The 21,853-nt window shown below is 38.9% G+C and overlaps 4 protein-coding genes across 4 annotated transcripts; 2 read left to right on the forward strand and 2 right to left on the reverse strand.

The window, feature by feature from the left end:
• Positions 1 to 197: 197 nt before the first annotated feature.
• Positions 198 to 2,079, forward strand: LOC109857360 (lymphokine-activated killer T-cell-originated protein kinase homolog). Its single transcript, XM_020433571.1, has 5 exons — positions 198 to 440; positions 684 to 908; positions 988 to 1,278; positions 1,471 to 1,629; positions 1,709 to 2,079. The coding sequence occupies exons 1-5, from the start codon at positions 326 to 328 to the stop codon at positions 1,906 to 1,908; spliced, it is 990 nt and encodes a 329-aa protein (XP_020289160.1). The 5' UTR covers positions 198 to 325; the 3' UTR covers positions 1,909 to 2,079.
• A 64-nt stretch (positions 2,080 to 2,143) lies between these two features.
• On the reverse strand, positions 2,144 to 10,455 carry LOC109857361 (syntaxin-1A-like). Its single transcript, XM_020433572.1, has 9 exons — positions 9,018 to 10,455; positions 8,643 to 8,735; positions 8,393 to 8,486; positions 8,252 to 8,326; positions 3,108 to 3,305; positions 2,808 to 2,881; positions 2,549 to 2,686; positions 2,325 to 2,435; positions 2,144 to 2,237 (listed from the first exon to the last, which is right to left on the reverse strand). Exons 1-9 carry the CDS (start codon positions 9,048 to 9,050, stop codon positions 2,166 to 2,168), a joined length of 888 nt encoding a protein of 295 aa, XP_020289161.1. The 5' UTR covers positions 9,051 to 10,455; the 3' UTR covers positions 2,144 to 2,165.
• LOC109857359 (condensin-2 complex subunit D3-like) lies at positions 3,737 to 8,325 on the forward strand. The gene is made up of 2 exons (XM_020433570.1): positions 3,737 to 7,599; positions 7,760 to 8,325. The coding sequence occupies exons 1-2, from the start codon at positions 4,079 to 4,081 to the stop codon at positions 8,148 to 8,150; spliced, it is 3,912 nt and encodes a 1,303-aa protein (XP_020289159.1). The 5' UTR covers positions 3,737 to 4,078; the 3' UTR covers positions 8,151 to 8,325.
• A 1,501-nt stretch (positions 10,456 to 11,956) lies between the features above and the next one.
• LOC109857381 (ankyrin repeat domain-containing protein 29) lies at positions 11,957 to 21,374 on the reverse strand. The gene is made up of 8 exons (XM_020433615.1): positions 21,081 to 21,374; positions 19,011 to 19,121; positions 17,913 to 18,011; positions 14,062 to 14,160; positions 13,838 to 13,936; positions 13,419 to 13,616; positions 13,221 to 13,316; positions 11,957 to 12,761 (listed from the first exon to the last, which is right to left on the reverse strand). The coding sequence occupies exons 1-8, from the start codon at positions 21,090 to 21,092 to the stop codon at positions 12,564 to 12,566; spliced, it is 912 nt and encodes a 303-aa protein (XP_020289204.1). The 5' UTR covers positions 21,093 to 21,374; the 3' UTR covers positions 11,957 to 12,563.
• Between the last annotated feature and the right edge of the window lie 479 nt (positions 21,375 to 21,853).

Here is a 21,853-nt window from a genome sequence, read left to right on the forward strand (position 1 = left end):
AATTATGAACAGAAGTACGAGTTTCCCTGTCGCGCACGTGGCACGAGATAGGTGCGAACGTACAAAACACGAGACCGTCTCGACCAATGAGCGTCTAGTTCTACTCTTTAAATTAAAATGGCAACTTCACTGCTGAAATGCTCATTGGTCGAGACGGCCTTAAGCTAAGGCGACACATATTTCACGGATCCAACCGTTGAATAATCAATTGCGCGCATGCTTGCATCAATCAGACAATTTAAAATGGTTTGAGCGAGTGATCTGCGATCAACGGTTTCGTGTTGCGATTTTTGTGATTTTTTGATACTTTTAAATTGTAATCGACATGGCTGAAATCAGTACGCCACTATGCAAAAAAAAAGTTAAAAGAATTAGTGAATTAAGTACACCTGTAAAAATACCAGCATCACCTCTCATGAAACAAATCGGCTTCGGTACCGGTACGTGTTTTGCACGCTGCTTTCTTCTTTTTACAATAAATTTGTAAATAATAAACATTTATTGATTTATTGTTGTCCATCATGACTGTCGATATATTAGTTAAATATTTACGACTGTTTGTCGCTATCATTTAGTTTGTATTTTATTTTTTTGTTGTTGCCAATTTGTTGTGATGTGTTATATGATAGCCAAGTGTTATCAACCTGACTCGGAGCTGAATTTTTCTTGTATATTTTTGTTAGGAGTTGGTGTATATCTTTTGGAAAGATCATCAAGGGAACAATCACCATGGGCAATAAAAAAATGGATGCGGAAAAGGAGCAACGAAGAAAACTTTAAACGTCTTCAATTTGAAGCACGAATTCTACGCAAATTAAATCATCCAAATATTGTAGGATTCAGAGGATTTATGAAAGGATTGGATGGAAAACCTTGCTTAGCTATGGAAGCAATATCCTCATCTCTTGGTATCTTGGAGAGCTGAATAATTAAATAGTTTGTTATATTTTTAATATATAATTTTTTTTAATTACTGATTGCAATTAGGTGAGATGATTGAGAAAAGGAAAGAGATGACTGACGAGCCATTTCCAGCTAAGAACATTGTAAAAGTTGGTTTTGAAGTGGCAAAAGGACTAGAATATTTACATCATACTGCACATATTTTACATGGAGATATTAAAAGTCATAATATCTTAGTGTCTCCTAAGTTTAACATAGTTAAATTGTGTGACTTTGGACATTCTTTATCATTGACACCATCTTTGGGAGAAGATTCAACAGGTGTTACTGCTTATGGTGGAACACTACCTTGGTTGCCTCCTGAAGTTATATTTGGTATGTATACATAAATAAGTATACAGTGGTAACAAAAAAAAAAGAAATTAAATGGCAAGAGTTGATGGTCGTGTGTGTAATTTATATATATGTATATATACAGTTTTTAATTTATGATTTGGTAAATTACAGTTTTTTTAAATGATATTTGATGACATTCTAACAACATTTTTCTTCTTTCTTTTTCTGCAGATGATGAACCAGTAACAAGTGCTGCTGACATTTGGCCATACGGTATTGTTTTGTGGGAAATGATATCACTAAGCGTACCTCACTTGGGTGATTTAGATACAACTGAGAATGAAGATTCGAAAGATGATATAGATGATAGTGAAGTTGAAAGTAAATATGGTAGGTTATTGCAATTTTTTGAAGTGCATATGATTTAAAGTAAAGAAAACGGATTATAAACTATGAAAACTAATTTCAGGTACACGTCCAGCCTTACCTACTATTGATCTCAATTTGAGAAAATACAAAATTGTACTCCAGATATTCTACATGTGTACCGAGACGGATTATAAATTACGACCCACCGCCCGAGCGTTGGTAAAACGTTTTCAAGATCATTTGGATAGTAAGAAGTTAGCACGACTTTCTCGACGAGAGTTGACTGAAGAAATTCAATGAATAGTAAGAAACAAATATAAGAATGTCTAAGCTTTTATAGTGTAAACAAAATATGCATAATATTAGTACGTACACTATTATATTTTATTTTTATATATACGCTATGTAATACTAAAAGTATTAAGTTTACTATGAAAAACCAAAAATATAATTTTTAGTTATAGGTTTTTACTTATTTCGATTTTTATTCAATTTGTAGCATATAAAATAACGTAAAAACAAAGCATTATGCTTTTAAAAAATATCTCTTCTAATTCTTAAATTACGGATAAAACAAATATCATTATTATTACTATTATAATTATGATAATGACAATCTTGATTTTTCGCTGCAAAAAGGAAATTGTAGTTAAAATATTGCATAGTAATATCGTATAAAAGTAACGTCATCTAAACGTCATAATTTACATATTTACCTTTTTACTTTTGTTGTGTCTTGTTTCTGCTTCTTCAAGTTGAACACATCCGCCACCAATATTATTTGTCGTTTTATCAGCAAAATATTCTATGTTATTAATTTGTTCGCCCTATAGAAATAAATTCTACAATTAATATCGTGTATATTGCATGTTTACAAAACTTAGAAAAAGAGCCACAAATTTATTATTTAATAATTTTATACGCTACATATATCGCATACTTGTTTTTCGGTCAAAAATGCTACGTCAGCAAATAGTGTCCTGATCTCGATTAGAGATTTTTCCAATTTTAAAACTTCAGCATGTCTGCTTTTTATGTCCGACAATTGTTGCCTTATTATTTTGCTGTCCTCTAGAATCTGCACAATTGTATATATATGTATATATATAAATATGCATACACATATATTTTATATACATAAGTAAATAAAGATTTTTTATGAAACATTCTTATGAAATACATTGTCGTCGAATATTTACATTGTCGACAAATAAACTGGTTTCTTGAGCGTCAAGCATGTGGTCTAATTCCTCGCTTGTAACTTGTCGTCTCACTAAAGAAACAAATTGTTTAACTAATGTTAAAGAAATATATATACATATATATATATATCATAATAATAATAAATATTATGCTTGTAATAGTTATAATTCTCTTTGTGTGTATGTATTTGCTGTGGAGCATAAACTTTTACACTTTTTAATTTTTTGTAAATTTATCAGAATTTTTTCTAGTTTGTATGTGGTAGTTTATGTAAATCTTTTTCTAGAAATACCCACGTAACAGTCGTTGCTGTTGCAAGAGCAACCGGCATTTGTCGTGATATCTAATTACTGTTCTATTATAATCGTTCATAATCTCGGTGAACAATTTCATCATGGTTGTGTACTGCAAAATCTTAATTCTGAAATATACAGATCCATCCTGCGCACTGGCCACAGTTAAATCATCAATAACTGTTATATCCTTTCCCATATCTAGAAGAAAAGTTTTGGAGAGTGAAATTATCTCTCATGGTTACAGAATTTATTAAATTATTATTTAATAATTAGATACATAATTTTCCAACTTTTTGGAATAAGTTATATATTGTTCCATAATTTTGAGAATTTTGTATGATAATTTATTGTGTGTATTGTACATGTATGTAAAATAATTTTATTGTTTTCTCTCACAAGTATATGTCAAGTGTATGTGATATGTTTGATAGGAGAGTTAATTGCGTGTGTGCGTGTGTATGGGAGCGATATTTCTTAATCAGCTTGAGAGAAAAATGCATTATTATTTGCAACAGATGATTGGTACAAGTGTGTATAAGTCGCGTACAAACTGTACGCATATATGTGTGCGTATGCAAAATATGTATATGATACATATTTTGTACACATACATATGTAAATGGTCATTAAACGGTTTCTGAACTCTCGATTGGTTGTTCAGTTTCGCGTTTCTGCGTTTACGTTTGTTGGTCGTCTCGCTCGCTCCGATACGGCGAACGAAATGTTTCGCTATCTATTTCCCGCGAAAATATTCATCGGCCACAAGTACCGAAGAAACAGGACCGTAAATTTATTACCAATACACGGACAAGGAAAAAATGATAACCTAAAACCCCCTCCGAATCTCGACCGAGTGCATCGTGACGATAAGGTTATGTTCGTGATTGTGTTTACATTCGCGGCTGACGCCGCTGAAGATGATGATAGTGACTGTGTTTTGAGCGCGATTTGAAGCATCTTCGCACAGCGCGATGGATTCATTGCGTATATTTCACAATTTCAGACTGAACGATCTCAGCGAGAGTTGGATAAAGTCGGTCTGGGACGCCGAGTTCGTCATCTACGACGAACCGCCTGACGATTATCTATTGTATCTGGAGAGCGACGACGTGAGATTGTTGCTTCAAAAATCCTGTCTCGTGCTGAGAGACTGGATAGCCGCGAACGAATGCGAGCGAAGCAAATCCTCCGAATTCTCGTGGCAAGCTCTGATGCTACTGAACATCAACATGCGCGGTCTGCTTGCCATACTGGGTTACATAATGAAGACCGGCCAGAGCGCCAATAACGACCAGGTCTCCAGACAGGCTTGTCTGGAGGCCACAAGCTTGTATCTTTTGTTTCTCACAATACCCGGTAGCAATGCGTTCAGAATTTATCATCCTAATTTGTATCAAAGAGCCATCGAGACTCTGAAGATGTCAGAGAATTTGTTTCCCGCCACAGAGAGGAATATCACAGATACGACAGATTCCGGTATGGATGACGAATTACCGGATTATTATTTGTTAGATTCCGAGAGAGCGAAGCTCACGGAAAGTTTAAATAGAATTATCACCGATCTCATTGCAATGTCGAAGTTTTTCTGGTTTAAAGATCACGCGGAGTCTTTGGACATCACGGTTCGCACATTGCTGGACATCACAAAATTAGAGATGCACGTTAAGATTTGCAATAACAATTATAAGATAAAGTTGCTGTCTCAGAAAGCGTCCGCAGCTTTGCGGGAGCTGTGCGGTAACAATCACGGCACCGTCACCTTAACAATAACGTTAATAGTGCAGTACATGTTACCGGATTTGTTGTTTAATCACGCAAACGCTCAACCAAAGTCTGTAACCATTGTTCACGAAGCGGCTATATATTTTCTGAAGAGTTTATTGAACGTTCACGAAAACGAAACTGTACAGGTAATTGTGACTCTGATGCATCACCTGATGGTGAAATGTCCAGAAAGATTAGAAGGTCGTCAGAGACAGGCAACTCTGATAATAAAATTGCTAAATATGTGCGGCGAGAACGTTGTTGTGAAAATATTCAAAGACATAGTATTATTCTCTTACAACACCAAGATATCTTATAGATTGTTTGCTCAAGAAATTATAGGAAAACTCCTGACGGAAGCTTTTCTGTCGAACGGTGATTTAAACAAACATATCAAAATGAAGATGAGAAAAATTCTAATAGCCGTTGTATTATCCCGTTGCGCGGATCGCTCGCCGTTGGTGAGAGGAAAAGCTATGGCCACCCTTACTTCGGTTTCCGATTGTACCGACAACGACGACGAGAGCATTCTCAGAAGCATATTCGAAACTTCAACTCCGAACAAAGCGTTTCTCACGTTCGACGAATTGAAAAGATCATTCGCGAAAGACGTCGTCGATCCGCTGCCGGGATCCAACACTTTGGTTCTGATGTTTCTCGACAGGATTAACGACGAGCGCGCGCTGGTGCGACGAAGCGCGTTGAAGATCTTTCGAAACCTGTCCATCATGTTTCCGTCGCTTATGAGCAAGGTAACGCACGTGATAAGCGACCGTTGCCGAGATCCAACACTGACCGTGCGCCAATTCGCGGTGCACGTTCTTTCCGAGATTCTCGAGCGGTTTCCTCACAACTTGAGCCTTCTCGATGTTTGGGTGCAAGCTGTCGTGCCGCAGATCTACGACATCGAGGCGAAGGTGCAGGAAAAGGTGCTGGAGTGCCTGGAGATCATACTGATAAAGAAGATAACGAGCGCCGATCTGTACGTTCCGGACGTCGCGAGCAACTGTCTCCCGTGGAGAGTCTTGGACACGCTGAGCAAAATGAGAATGACGAAACATCTGTCGAAGGCCTGCGGTTTGTGGATCAGAAATAGCGTTATCACCAAGTCCGTAATATCGAACCTACAGTCTCACATCGGTACCGACAACACCATAAGCGCGTGGATACTGCTGGCAGCTCTGGCCGAGAACATGAAGATTCCGAATATAAACAGGCACATCGCGGATTATAAAGAAATTATTCAGAAGAACGACTTCCACGCGAGTTTGATGTTGCAGGTTTTGAGACACACTTGGTCAACCCTGGATCGCGATCGTCTCGAGGATCTCCGTCAACATTTTTACGAATGTATTTCGCAATTCAAAATCAAATCCAACTTGATCGGTATTTGTTTGGACATTCTGGCAGGTGTGCTTCGACACTTGCACGCTGACAACAGTTTGATCGAATCGAACATGACGAAACTGCTGGAGTTGTCGGAAGCGGAGATTGGAGACTTGAGATTGGAGGAGCACGAAAGTCATGAGAATATACTTGTGAAGAGCAGAGCTGTGTTCACTCTGGGTCACGCGTCGCTCTTGTGCACCCACAGAATATCATCGTCGACGTTGCGAACCCTCGCCAAATTATTGCTGCACTGGGACTCGCTACCGGAGTCTCTGAAGGAGATGAAAGAACTGCAGGCGTCCGCTGTGGTGCTCCTTTGTCAGCAAGGGCTCAGGGATCGCGACGTCGCGAAGCAAGTTACTCGAGTATTCAGCACCTTGATATCTCAGGAAACGGACTCGAGCTCGCCAACGAAAATCGCCATCAAGATCAACGCAGCGAAAGCACTGGCCGACATCTGCGTGAGATTCACCGCTCTGGTGGAGCCGTATCTGACGGACATGTGCATCAGCATGAAGGACTCGAATCCGGCTGTGAGAGAAGCCATAGTGGTGATATTCATTCAGTTGTTGCTGGAGGATTTCATCAAGTTGAAAGGACGATTCTTCTTTCACATACTGACGATGCTGTCGGACACGGATAAAATGATACGCGAACTGACGATCTTTCTGGTGGAGGAGAGACTTCTGGCGAAAAATAAGACTTTGATTTCCCAACAGTTTTTAGGTAGTATTTATCACTACAACGACTACCGGTCTCAGAATGCGTTTTGCAACGGGCACAGAATGCGCGATCAGGAGAAGAAACTGTTGACGTTACCCGGGATTCAGAATCAGGACAAACGTAACGTCATTTACGAATTTATGCTGGAACATCTGGACGCGCCCGCCAAGTACGAATTAACTGCGAAACTGACGAGACACGTGCTTCGCGAGGTGTGCGACGGCAATTCCATCGACATCACAACCGAAGAGGGCGCGTGTGTCCTGAGGGACACGGTTTTCATAATGAACAATCAGCGGATGCAGCTCTCGTCCTTCAGCGAGAAGCACAGAGATGACACGGCGGAACTCGACGAGACGATCGGTGCAAATTCATCAAGTGCAATGAATAATAACGGTGCGAGCGTAGCTGTGACGGCAATAAAGAGACACAACTTGGAGAATCTGTTGCCTACGTTAATAACACTTAAAAAAAAATTGGCTACTTTGAAGTCATCGTTGGAAGGCGACGTGGAGAGTCTGTTATTCAAGATTTATTCGGAATACGAGAAGGAACATCTGTTCACCTTGTTAAGCGAATATCCTGAACTGGAAAAAGAAATGGATTCTTATCAACGGTACGTATTTATAAATACATATATATATATAATATATATCGGTTGCATAAACACATTTAAATCTGTTTCTAACAAATAATATAAATTTCCTTTGCGTCAACAAATACTTTACAACTAATGTAAAAGGTGTTTGTGTAAATTTTATTTTATTTTTTTTCAGGAGACTGAAAGATAAAACGATTCCGGAAAACGACAACAGTAGTGCAAACATAAGTACGTCATCATCCGTTACAAATTACAAGGAATTGTTATTAAGTGCAAGTCAACAAAAGATACCCGAGGTTCGACTTCGTCGTCTTTCGTTAAATTCCGGTCATTGTTTGCGAATCACAGCGTCTTCCGATACAGTAATTGCAGATTCGAAACACTTGGAAACGGTGTTGGAAACACCACCTCCGGAGCCGAACTTTAGTACCAGCACGCCTTTGTTAATTCGAAGTCCAAAGTGTAACGATTCCGCGAAAAAGTTGCTCAGAAAAAGATCGCTGAGCAATCACGCAATTCTAACCAACTCTTCTCCGCGCAAGGTTTTGAAAAGCAGCGCGAACTGACAGTGATGATTTCTCGACGAGAGAAAATTTAAACAAAATTCAGGGAAATTTAGCATAATTCTATATATATATATATATACGCGTACAAATTTTACACCTACCTCGTAACTTTCGCTGTACGTGAAAAGCCGTTTGTGAGATCGTGTACGAGCGAGTTTCCAATTCCTTTTGCATATCTACAAATTTATATATATACATAAATTAATTTCGTATATTATTTTTTAAAAATATTGTTCGCTTACCTTTGTTCGTGTGTGATAAAACATTGTTATGTAAGTCCTTTACGATAGACACGTTTTCGACTATGAGGTTGATTAGCATGCGTATTTTCTCGGCCTATGTCAAACACACGTCATTGTTATGAATGCGCGCGATTAAAAGAACAAGCCAAAATCTGACGACGTTTGTATATGTATATATATATATATGTATATATATGTATATATATATGTGTATATATATGTGTATATATATATATATATACGTACGTACTTCGTCGAGCAGTTTTTTGAGCCTCTTGTTTTGGGCCGTCTGAAGGTGCACGTCTTGCAGGAACCCTCTGCCAAAGGTGCTGTTACTACGGCTCTGGAGAATTTGAAAATTTTTATAAATTATTTCTGACAGAGTTCATACGAATTCACACTCTCCGTTCTGTATTCTCGTTCGGCGCATGAGTCGTGCGTGTGAACAAAAAACAAAAAAAACGAACGCAAAAAGAAAACGATTTAAAAATAGAACTTCTTGACTTTATTCGCACGGCATGTACGCGATTCATGCGCGAACGATCGCATTGTTCGACGCATCGATACACAACTGATCATTATGACACATGTCTGGTAATTAATATAGAAGCAAAAAAATACTAACGGAAAGCAGCTCGGGCGTGCGATCGCGAATCATGACTCCGGCGTTTCTTCAAAATCAGCATATAACTGATAATACTGCGGAACGGAATACACGCGGTGTTACTGCTCGTTATCTCTCTTATCAGTACACTGAGTATCGAGTAAAATCCATTCTACGGCTCACTTTGTAGCTCATAATCGGTACATACATCGTCGTTGAAGGCATACACTGCCGCGAGCGTGTCTCCGACTGAAACGCGTGGCACGCTTCTAGAGTAAAGTGCAGTACCATAGATAGATAGAAGATACTTTGCATCTGAAATGAAATAGGAAATGGGCACTTAACAGCTGCACACAAGGCCGACGATTACAACCACGTGTCTCTTCACCTAATTTAATTATTAGTTTCATATATTACAAGTTGGTGCAAAGTTTTGTCGTTTTATTCGGCAGACAAAGTTCAAGATATGATGAATTCCTATACAATATTTTGTTAAACTCTCGAGTTGTTGTTGTGATTTTTCTTGTGATTAAAAGAAAAATTTTTTTTTTAATTTAAAAAACTTAAATTGACAACTTGAAAATTATAAGTTGGTTTTTGGTAGCAAATTAAATTTACTTTTTAAGTTAAGTTTAGATTATATACATATATGTGCATGTGTAGAAAAAAAAACCTGCCTTCATTATCATTTTCATAGAAAATATACCTCTTTTCGCATTTCTTTTCATTATTATGTAAAGATATTTCTCAGAAGCTAAAAAATGAAAAAAGTTGCTAAATACGTAATTAAATGTCAAATGTCATATTATGCAAACACAAAATTTTACTACTTTTATTTGGCAGTGGCTTTCCAGCACTGATAAAACACGGTATCCAACTGTTTGTTTTTGCTGGAACACTCTTGCGATATTGTATAAAGAAAAAATATGACATTTGATATTTAGTTACGTACACAGTACTTGTTTTAGTTATATACACAGTAGTTACATTCAAAGAAATCTTTTTATTACAGTTTTTTTGTAATTTTGTATGTGCATGTATGTAAAAATATTTAAGTAAAATATATAAAAAATACAGAATATATATATTTTAAAATATGTGTTTAGACTTTTGGGAAAAGAAAACTGCAAAGACAAAATTTGTCCTTTTCAATTGTTAAAATTAAAAAATAATATTGCATAGTTTTTTTATATTAATTGTAAGAAATATGAATGTGAGTCACTGTTTGTTTAAGATACTAAGCGTAACTCTCTTAATTTTATTATAGCAACATTGTCATAAAGTTACTAAAACTTGTGCATTTTGAAAGCATTGTTTAAATACGATATTTGGGTTTAAGTGTATTTCCAGTGTTTTACTGTGTGGAATTATTCTGTGATAACGCACAACGCTAATAATTAAATAAATTAAAAATAGACAAATAGATACTACAAATTATAAAAATTGTAGATATAAAGAATATTTAGAAGAAAAATTCAGGCATATATGTATATACACATATATATGTGTGTATATATATATATGAATATATTACACATTATGTACAAAACTTTGTTTGTACACATTATGTACAATACTTGTACATAAAATTGATATATGTATATGTAATATATTTTATCAAAACAAAACACAAAGAATTATTGTATAACACATACATATTACTTTATACGTTAAAATAGCACTTTAATTTTTCAATATAAAGTTCTTTATTAATTTTTTGCATCTTTTTGTTAACAATAACAATGAGATATGGAATAATATGTTTGATGAATGAGTTGTATGCTGCGTTAGGAAGACAAGATGAATGCTTATTACTTCTACTGAAACAAGAGCTAAAATTATATTATACTAAGAAAGCAAAACGTATTCATATAAAAGCTATTGTAGTCTGCGATAATTACTTTTCGATAAAAACTAAAAACAAACATGGTGGAAGTATCTCGTTCATTGTCCTAATGTAGACTTTCGCAGAACATTGAGTGTGTTGAATACATGTGTTCACATTTCTTAATAAAAAAAAAGTGATAATTATAAAACAAATAACAATTCTCTTGCAAATTCCCTATAACTCAATAGAATTATATGTATATATATATAAATGTGTACTTATATATATATATATATATACAGGGTGTCCCAGAATTGCCGTACAATCTCTCGTAGGCAGGTAGAAGGAGTAAAACTGAGTCGAAAAGTCCTGAACCATTTTTTTCTATTATTTATAATAAAGGAGTAATTATTGAGTAAATCAGGCCAATCAGCACAGACCTTCAGCCAGGCACACGTCAGTGAGCGCTCACACACACCAGGCGCGCGGCTCACTGACGTGCGTCCGGCTAAAGGTCTGCGCTGATTGGCCTGATTTACTCAATAATTACTCCTTTATTATAAATAATAGAAAAAAATGGTTCAGGACTTTTCGACTCAGTTTTACTCCTTCTACCTGCCTACGAGAGATTGTACGGCAACTCTGGGACACCCTGTATATATACACACACAATATAATTATTTATTTCAAGGCAAATCAGTCAGTCTTATTTTAAACTCGTTTCAGCCCTAATAACTTAATGAATAGTACTTTTCTCTCATAATTATAAAGCGAAAAAACTGACAAATGTTAATTCATTGCACAAAATTATTACTAAGTTAGTCGAAGATTTCGTGATGCACATTCGTTTTAACAATAGTAACATGTACTACAAATTATAGTACAAAGGAATAAATTTATCACTTTCAGACGTTCTTACAAAACGTCCTGGCATATATTTGTATTTACAGTAGTTTAAAAACCTGTATATTAAAATACTTTTTATCAGAATTTATAACAGAAACGGAATGGGTGTATATATAATTGTAATTATATACACTACGTAACAATGGATCTGTTTGTTTTAATTGCATCTTATATGTGTTACTTTTACATAATTTTTTAATACATATATATATGTATATATATTGCTTTCTATATTTAAAATAAACGTACATATGATTATTTAAAAAAAAAGAAAAAAACAATTAAAACAAACAGACCTAACTACTCATGTAAAGACGGATTTCTGTTCATAAGATTTACAACTCACTTGTGGTCGTCAACTCACTTGTGTCCTCCCGTATATTACTGTGCGAAATTATTTAATATCCTTTCACTGTCGTTTTTAGCATAATTGTCAATACCGTTCACGTAATATAAAACAGAATGCGAGAAGAAAAGTAATCCAGTCTTATTTTCAGTGCCAATAGAAGAAGATTTTACAAGTGTAACAAGAGGATAAATATTAATATTATATACACACTCGCCATATTTATATATTATTCTTTATAAAAAAAAAAACAACAAAATAACTTCTCTCAAACATAACATCGCAAGATAATATTTCTCTAAATAACAAGAGAGAGCTCTCGTTTTCTCTCTTTCTTCTCTCGACACTGATAATGAGACTAGACTAATTTTTCCCGCGCAGCTTCGTACACGTTCGCTTAGAAATGCCGCGATATTTGAGCTGGACTCGTTGATCTCGAGATTCTCGATATGCTAATGGTAAAATGTGTGGAACAGATTTTATATCGCTAACAGGACGCGGTTCGCACTCTCACTTTATCCTTCAGATAATTGGCAACCTGAGTCTGCGAGTGTCTGACAGCCAGCTGAAGCGGCGTGATGCCCTCCTGATTTACGAGCAAAGGATCAGCTCCCGCTCCCACAAGTTGCCTCGCTACTGTCATGTGTCCCGTCAAGGCTGCCGCGTGCAGTGCACTTTCGCCGTTCTGAAATCGTCAAGCTAAGCTTCAGTCGGTTCTGGTGCGCATAACAATGACGCACCACGCACTAAATATTGCATATAATAACCGCGTTCAGCAGAATATGAGCTGTTGTTGCAACTTCTTGCGGATTTTTTTTTTTTTTTTGCTGAAAACAATTTCAAGCGCTTCTCATCGGTAGAAACTTTCGACAAGTAAAAAATGCCACCGTTTGTGCAACTCCTTGCGTTCCGCTGAACGAAGTCGACAACACAATTCGCTCGCGTTTCGCCAGTGTTCTTGTATTTTTAATTCTGTCTGTAAAATTTTTCGTCGGATTACATACAATCGCGTGTTATAAATATCTTAAACTGGAACTATTGCTTCAGATAGAAATTATTATTCTCGGCCAGACACGCTTATTAGTCTCGCGAAATTGCGTCGTTAATCTTGTTCCTTCTGACACTCGCGATAATAGTCGCTTACCGGAAGCACGCCGAGCGAAGGACGATATTTGAGCAGCTCGCCGATGACAGCGGTGTGACCTTTGTGGGCGGCTTTGAAAAGCGGAGTCGCGCCGTCCTGCGAAATGATGATGAGAGAGTCAACGCTCGTGCGTGCGGATACAAAAGAGCTCGGTACTTTACTTTTTACTTTGTAAAAAGAACAAATGTCGACACTCACGTGTCTGGTGGCATCGACCTTCGCACCGGCTTTCAGAAGCCTCCTGACAATGTGATCGTGGCCCATTTGCGACGCAATCCACAGCGGCGTGGCGCCGTCCGTTCTTGCCGCGTCCGTCTTCGCCCCGTGCTCCAGCAGAACCTCCAGAATGCGAAGGTGACCGTTTTGGGCGGCGATAAACAACGCCGTAGCGCCGTCCTGAATAAGTCGCAAATGGTTTCTTTTTTTACTTTCTCTCGCTAACGTCGCGTCCCCGTTGTCTCAAACACACAGTAACGTGCGTTAAAAGAAAAAAAGTTTAACAAAGTGAAAAGTAACAGAAATAAATACCGCTGATAAAACCTATCTCTGAGTGTATATAAATGTCACTTGTTTAAGTCGTAAGTCGTAAGTCGTGCTGTCAAAGCGAGTTCTCTTACTTTCATGTGAGCGTTCGGGCTTGCGCCTCTCTCTATCAAACCCTCCACAACGTCCAGATGACCGTACTGGCATGCGACGAAGAGCGGCGTGCCGCCGTCCTGAAATCCACGTGGAATACACACACGTTTAGGCGCGGCATTAAAAGAGCGGCGAGATATCGTTACACGCTAAAGCACTAAAGATGCTTCCTGCAGAGAGCATTCTCTTCGCTCTCCTCACTTACTATGCTGCACGAGTCCACAATCGCGCCGTGCTCCAGAAGCAGACTCGCGATGTCCATGTATCCGCCCTGAGCGGCAAAAAACAACGCCGTTGTCCCGGTCTGCAAATAAAACGAAACACACTTCAACGTTATTTTTTCTCGCACCGATATTTTTTTTTTTCAACAAGTTGTAATTGTTAACAACTCCGTTAAGTGCGACTGCTGAAGTTTGAAATTCTAATCGATTTTTCTACGAAATTCACACATTTCCACGTGGGAAAGTGTGTGAACACGAGACCTTCACCATTTCAGGGTAACCGTCTCGCGTGACTCGATCACATGACGTGTATCGCAAATCGAGTGATGATTAAATTCTCGAAACTTTTGTTGATCGGACGCGCGAGTTTCGAGATCTAAATTGCAACGCGGTGCAATTAGAAAATCTAGCGTTACACAAAGCTTTCACGAAAACCAGATAAATTGCGGAACGTCGGTGAGTGTTTGATCGCATCCTACAAATGAGGGAAAAAGTAAATTAAAAATGAGAAGCGGAACCGGTAACAGAGCCGCGAACGTTAATAAATTGCTTCGCGGAACTGCTTTTTCAAACGTGGTGAAAGCTCGATGTTTTTTTCCTGTACGAACTAATTTGATAATCAAATCAATCGCCGCAAAGGATCGCCGCAAAACACGCGCAAAGGAGAATACTAAAAAAAAATTTTGTTTAAAGTACATTTCATCTGTAGTCCCTCACGCCGGGACGGGACTTTCACTGTCGTAAAAAGACTAACGGGATGGACAAAGTCGGAAACAAAGAAAGAAACTGAGAGAAATCAGAATTTTGAAGAAGTCTCTTTTTACGTATCGCGCGCCACTTGTTTCCAGTTGTACGATCTGATTGTCCGAACGGACAGATTATTCTGTTTGCAAAATATCTGGAAACGAACGGCGCGCGACGTGAAGTTACATGTGCCGTGAAGCGTGGCGAACAAAGCGGGGGACGACGTTGTATAGCACAATATCTCTCTCTCTCTCTTTCTCTCTTGCGCTCTATCCTTCTGGTATACACCGCAGAAATTCTATAACGCGACGATCAACTTGTCGGTTTAGACAGGTAAATCTTGCCGATGAAAATTCGCGGTCGACGACATCTCGCCGGCACCACTCCGCGCCGTATCTCAATGCGGTCGTGCGAGAATGAGCAAAACTCTATCCCCTCGGTCCGGATCAAATGTATTTGTCGTGCAAACTGAAATTACTCGGAACACCACAACACGTCTCTGGAAATGAGAAACCGAATGCAAATTATATACTTCAAGTGCGAAGTTTAGCAACAAACGGAAAAAAATGACTGATGATTAATTCATAAAGACGATGTAAAATAATTTTGCGCAAACGATTACATCATTTTGTTCAACGAGAGCGAACATTGCGCTTCGAAATTATCTAAGATCTGCGAGTGATCGGAGACTCTGTCGTGTGTGACCCGATAGGTGTCATTCACCCGCGCGAGTATCGTCCATTTTTAGACGATCAATAGTCGCGTGTGTGGAATTTATAGACAATGTAAAAACTCATTATTCTTTTAAATTTCTATCGACGATAATTCTCTCGCATTTGGAAAAATCAAAAAGTCGCAAAAAAAGACAAATTTGCAGACCACGCAAAATACTTGTCATAAGACTGTGATAACACACCGTTCTCTGAAACAGCAAAGTGCAAAATACGGAGGAACAAGTGTTAAAAATAAAAAAGCAGCGAAACAGAGTTTGCTTCTTGCTTGAGTGGAAATCCTAGTAAAAAAAACGATAAAAATATGTATACACCTCGCTCAAGTGAGAATCCAATTTGTAAAAGAAGAGAAGAAAAACGCAAAAACTATCCGCTGATTATTTGTTATTAATAAAACGAATGGTATTATGAACGAGCGGACTTTTTGCTCGGGGAGACGTAATCATCTCGATACGGCGGCGCGGAAAACACAGACAGATTACAGAGACAGTGTCAGCGATAATTTTCTCAACTCACGTTTACCATGCTAGTTGCATGTTTTGCGCGCAGGCGTTCCGCTATTAAGAGGAAATATTTAGAATCACGCAAACTTCGTGCACGCGCGCGCGCGCGCGAGAGTGGTTGTGTTGTAGCACAAACTCAAGTGTGTTATTGCTTCACTTAGGCACAACCTTGGATTATTCTCGTTTGATTCTCTTTCTGCGTTTCTCACGTCGTCGCGATATTTATACTGCAAATCGTCCGCGTTATAAATGTTTCCGGGTCATCGCTGAAAAAAAAAAAAAAAAAAACTGGTAGTTTCGCCACGCGAACGAACAACCGTCGAGAAGTTTCGAGATATTTCCTGCGATTTCGGAGAGTCCTGATGTCTCTCGACCTTTTATATTAATCATTATCTCTCTCTCTTTCTCTCTGCTTCTCCCCGATCTGTAAAAAGTTTATTTTCTTTAGAAAGAGTTTAAGAGTTTTTCTTAAAATTTATTAACAAATTGTTGACACGTGCATTAACGTGAATTGAAAAACTAGAAACGGGATGTAATGAACGCGCGTGCAATGAGGCCTCGAGAAATGTTAATTTAGAAAAGACCGTGTTTGCGTGCCAGAGACGATCGTCGATGAAGATAATCCCTAAATCTTGATCCCAGTTGTGATTGCGTAAAAGAGAACAAACGCGTTTAACGGGTTTTTAACGAACGTTTGCGTAATTCTCCGACGAGAGCGCGATGACGTTGTCACCGCTTATGGTCAATCTCAGAAGAGGAACGCAAATGATGCGATCAACTTTGATCGTTGACTACATTTCTATATACGATCGCGTTTTTCTCGTTTTCGAGTAATCCTATCCGCTACGCAACTGACAATCAGTGCGGTGATATGTACGCGATAAAAATGTTTACGACTTTATAAGATAAAAAAAAAAAAAAAAAACATTATTATAAAATACAATTGAACTTCATTTCTCGAGGCTTCTTTTTTTTTTCTTTTCTTCTTTATGAGTTACACTTCTCTTTTATTTCCTGAACTACACGACGTAACGTCGGTTCGTTAAACGCCGCCAATCTCGTCACCAATTTACATACAATGCCGCGCTCTTGGACGGCACGAGACATCGACGAGGAAGAGAGAACGAGGCGTGGGCTCGACGATAAATCCACGACGAGGCACTTAAAACAGGAATGAATCCGGCAGCTGATGCCTTTGCCGTTCTCGACGACTTGCTTTTTATGTCTCTCGTCGAAGTTCGTGCTTTAAAAATACGCACTGCGTTAGAAGAAGGAGACCAGGAAGTTTTACAGATTCTATTTCGAAGCAGCGCGACACTTTTGAAACAAGTTTTATTTATAAAGAGGATTTCTAAATAAGATGCGCGCTCACACTCGCGAGTTTCATTCAGTTAAGAGATCTCGAAGGTCTTGTTGAACAACCAACCGTGAATTAAAGTACGGGCGTGTGTTCGTTTGTGTAAATAATGTGATCACTTTTTGCGTATAAAAAAGAAACGGAATTGTTGAAAAATATCAGGTGTATCATCGAACGATCATCCTGTACAATCTTAAGAAGAGATAAGTTGTTTGATAGATAAATCAGCCGATAGTGTTCGTTAGTCTCAGTTATAAACAACTGCTTCTCTCTCTCTCTCTCTCTCTCTCTCTCTCTCTCTCTCTCTCTCTCTTTCTATCTTTCCCACTCTCTCTCTCTTTCTCTCTTTCAGAGCATTTAATTGCAGGCAGGTTTCACGAACAGCAGTGTTTTACATATGTAAGAGAACAGAAATTCCACACACTATTATTTACAAATATTTACAGCTGGCTGCTTTTACGAGAATGTTTTTTCTCAGCCGTCATAGAACAAGAACTCACCAGTCTCTTGGCATTAGGATCCGCTCCCTGATGCAACAGCTCGGTCACAGCGTCGAGGTGACCACCAGCTGCGGCCAATATCAAAGGCGTCGTGCCGTCCTGAAAAGAATAAATAAATAAATAAACAAACAAACAACGTCACCGATTTGCAAAAGCAAATTTGCTCCACAAACAATTTAATTCGCCGCGGAACTCGCCTGACGTCGATGAACGGCGTTACCCGGACAAAATGTATGCCGTGTGTTTTCTAATTGTTTCTCACCAAGTCATTAAGATACGCTAAGTGTCCTAAGTGTGTAACACAGAGGTGAGTCAGAGTTGCGCGCGACAGCGATAAAATCTATCATATCACCAAAGCGATAATTTGTGTGTGTAAAAAGGAACAAAAATAAAAAAGAAAATCTCAGATTTTCTTTGTTATTTTCTCAAACGGACAAAACACGTGAGAAGCTTCGATTTTTTATTTTTTTTAAACACGGAGAAAAAAGAATCGCCGGAGCATTCCGGAGCCGCGCTCGTCCACCGAACGAGATCCGCCATTCGATCCGATCTTGACAACCGACACGATTCCATACGAATGAGCTCGCGAAAATATGACGTGCAAAACGCTCGTGCAAACCGAAAAGTGGCACGATTAGTGTGTCCGCGTGTGATCTAATAAACCACTTTCGAGAGAGAAGCGCGTACACATAAAGCGTTTCTCGCTCGCTTCTTCCTCGTCGTTTGCATAATGAACCGACCGAGCCGCGAGAAGAGAAAATTGCCCGGTAAATCATCATTTTTGCTGCGAAATCGTCGTTTTTTTTATATATCACGAGGCGACTTCTCTCGTTTGGTTTTTTTTTTTTATCTCCGACAGTAAAACACGATACGATCGTAAAATTAATCGATTCGCTGCGACGTTTGTATGGACGTTTCGGAAGAGAGGCAACGTTATCGTTCGTTCTCGCTGAGGAAACAAACGTTTTCACGTGTGTGTAACTTCAATAGAGACCGTTGCTATTCCATTTTCCGATCGTGCGTAACGCGCGCGTTGTTTCGTCGGCGAATTATACTCTCTCGATTCTCTCGTAATGACGAATTATTCTTCTCTCTGACCTTGTCTTTGCAATCGACGTGGACGCGTCCGGAGTCCAATAAAATACGCAGACGTTTGGCGTCCCCGCGTGCCGCCGCCAAGTGCAGTTCCACGTCCCAAGGCGATTCTTTCTGAAACGAACGAGAGAACAATCGAGTGTTATTGACATGTTAATGGAAGAGATTCTTTTTTTTTTTTTTTTTTCGCCGGTAAGACGAAAAATGAGAAGCGAAAGACACGTACACGAATGCGAGAAGCGTTCGAGACAGATATCTTATTGTCGTACTTGCTTTCTTTCTGGCGTGTAAAAAGACACAAAAGATCACATGCAACATCGATGCAACGATCAAAACGATATCTCGACGAACATATATGTATATACGTTGTGCATGTACCTTCTCCACAACAAGTGGTGCTCTTGCGAATGTTATGTTTCCTAACGGGAACTCTCGGTCCCGAAACGCATTTCGAGGAATTCTACACTCGAAGGTGGAAAATGGGTCTGTGGATCGCGCGATATCTGTAACTTTGGTCTAATCCGTTAGTTTCGCCGATTCGCCGATTCCGGACGCGCGTCACGGATCGCAAACGTAAAATTGCAACAGAAACGCGGGTTACCGTTGGGTTGCGCGCGCTCAATGGCGCGGAAAAATTTTACCGCCAGGATTTCAGCGCGTCCATCATCATCATCATCATCATCATCATTTTCTCTCTCTCTCTCTCTCTCTCTTTCCTATGTTACATCATGTGTTTGTATATACAGAAGGCAATGATGGTGTCTCGCACGTGTGACACGTGACGTAAGCGCCGAATAAAAGGGCGGGCGTTTCATTGGTCGCTTCCGCACGATAAACATCGCGGCATCGCGCTGTAAAAAAAAAAAAGGGTCGCGCATTTGATTGGTTGTTTACCGAGCGCGGAGTCTGCGGAGGAGAGGACGAGACTGCGTTCTAATGCTTGTTACAAGTTACATTCTCGCTTTCGAATGTGTACGCGAATGTCGATTGCGAATTTATTACGACGTTCGAGAATGTTGCGCAACAGCGTGCAGATTATATATAGAGACTGTGAGAAATTTTAAGAAAAAACACACTCTCTCGCACGGCTGTTCAAAATCACTCGCCAACGTCGACGAGACCGGTTACGAGAGCGAACTTTTTACAGCGCTCGATATTGTAAAGTGTGTCACGAATTTAACATCAGTCGATATTTATTCAATCAAGCTTTGGAGTTTTTTGTCAATCATCAATTGCGCACTCACGGACGATTAAAAATTTCAATATCTCGCTCAGAGACGGGGGCAATAAACTATTTGTACAATATATACAAAGTTATGTGTTTCAATTATTATTATTAAAAAGTTAAAGCGAGCTGAAACGTTGACGTTTTGCGGTCAGCTTTCTGCTGAAAAAAAATATCTGACACACACATACACACATACATACACACAGCAGTGATTAAACGGCGCCTCGTGCGGCGCGGCGGTAAGACTTCACCTTTCGTTTTTAATCGGCGCTCGCAGGTGTGCGCGCACAATTCACCGCCCCGACAGGCGGAAAATAAAATGCGCTCTATATAAACGATAAGATACATAATCGTACGGTATATCTACCGCTCTGGATATCTGTCTAGAATATTTTTTTTTTTTATTTTGCTCGTCTAATACGCAAATCACGTTCAACGTCACAATGACACAATGAGAGATAATGAAAATAATATAAGTGTCACGGGTCAATCTCAAACAAGTTGAGGCTCTCTCTCTCTCTTTTTCTCTCTCGAGAGAAAAAGAACACGTTCTTCGTGTTTTTTTTTTTTGTCAACTATTCTCGCAACAACTTACGACACATAAAATTTATCTCACTGGAATTTGTTCGCGTAAATCTAAACAAATGTGTTTTTTCAACTTAAAGTAACCTAAAAAAAAAAAAAGAAAAAGAAAAACAAAAAACAAACAAGCATCAATTCCATTGTATTCGCCGAGAGCTGCTTGACCCGAAAACGGTGCGGCATCGATAAAATTCGAAGAAGAAACACGACAGACAAAGTGTAGATATATATCCGTCAATTTTTTTTCGCCACCAACAACTCACCTTCATGGACATGTTGAACCCGCGGCTGTTTGTATATACACCCGGTCCGTGATCAATCAATTCTCGTCGTTTTACTCTTCCGCGGAGAAGAGAGAAATATGCGTGTGCATTACCTTGTCGCGTCGAGAAACAAACGTATGTTTTCGTTCCCGCACGTTCAAGACAGTCGAAACGTCAACTCGTCCAACCGGCGCGAAGCGCGCCTCGCTACTGAACGCAATTTTCTAACGCGGCTTGTTTTCAAGGCGCCGCTCCTCTCCGACAGGCTTGACGTGCAATCGCTCGCACACGCGACCAACGAGCATGTATCCTCGTCTTTCCGGATGACGTCGGTCGGTCCGACCCGACGAATTCAACTCGATTGAATTCAGCCCTCATGCGAGATATGTCGCGACGGTATCGCGCGATGGCAGCACCTTACGACCTGCGAGCGCGTTCGCACCGATTATCCCTGAACTGAAAAAAAAAAACAAAAACAAACACTAGTCAATCTATAATCTGACCTTATATTTAAGATCGTTCTAAGATATGGGACCGTCTCATTGGCTGTCACTAAGATGAGAACTCGAGATGTTCTTAAATATAAGATTCGACTGTGAATATTGGCCTTAAAAAAGAACACAAGTTTATACGCAGCAAAGACCTGCGATCTAAAAAACTTAATCAAGTTCAAGAACAAAAAAGGTTTCACTTCGATAACTTCAAATTTTCATGCAAGTTTTGTTTTCCACGATTCAAGTTCTATACGTACATATTACTTCAATCAAATTTCT

This window comes from Pseudomyrmex gracilis, unplaced genomic scaffold (genome assembly GCF_002006095.1).
Source record: "Pseudomyrmex gracilis isolate BER0280 unplaced genomic scaffold, ASM200609v1 scaffold_156, whole genome shotgun sequence".
NCBI lineage: Eukaryota > Metazoa > Arthropoda > Insecta > Hymenoptera > Formicidae > Pseudomyrmex > Pseudomyrmex gracilis.

Bases quoted from the DNA above. Each gene is read 5' to 3' on its own strand.
- LOC109857360 (XM_020433571.1), top strand. From the start codon at position 326: ATGGCTGAAATCAGTACGCCACTATGCAAAAAAAAAGTTAAAAGAATT. The intron at 441-683 runs GTACGTGTTTTG...TATTTTTGTTAG, and splicing joins ACAAATCGGCTTCGGTACCG to GAGTTGGTGTATATCTTTTG. The intron at 909-987 runs GTATCTTGGAGA...GATTGCAATTAG, and splicing joins AGCAATATCCTCATCTCTTG to GTGAGATGATTGAGAAAAGG.
- LOC109857359 (XM_020433570.1), top strand. From the start codon at position 4,079: ATGGATTCATTGCGTATATTTCACAATTTCAGACTGAACGATCTCAGC. The intron at 7,600-7,759 runs GTACGTATTTAT...ATTTTTTTTCAG, and splicing joins GAAATGGATTCTTATCAACG to GAGACTGAAAGATAAAACGA.
- LOC109857361 (XM_020433572.1), bottom strand. From the start codon at position 9,050: ATGATTCGCGATCGCACGCCCGAGCTGCTTTCC. The intron at 8,487-8,642 runs GTACGTACGTAT...TGTTTGACATAG, and splicing joins TCAAAAAACTGCTCGACGAA to GCCGAGAAAATACGCATGCT. The intron at 8,327-8,392 runs GTAAGCGAACAA...ATAAATTTGTAG, and splicing joins TTTATCACACACGAACAAAG to ATATGCAAAAGGAATTGGAA.
- LOC109857381 (XM_020433615.1), bottom strand. The intron at 13,937-14,061 runs GTAAGTGAGGAG...CGTGGATTTCAG, and splicing joins TTGTGGACTCGTGCAGCATA to GACGGCGGCACGCCGCTCTT. The intron at 13,617-13,837 runs GTAAGAGAACTC...CGACTTATTCAG, and splicing joins GCCCGAACGCTCACATGAAA to GACGGCGCTACGGCGTTGTT.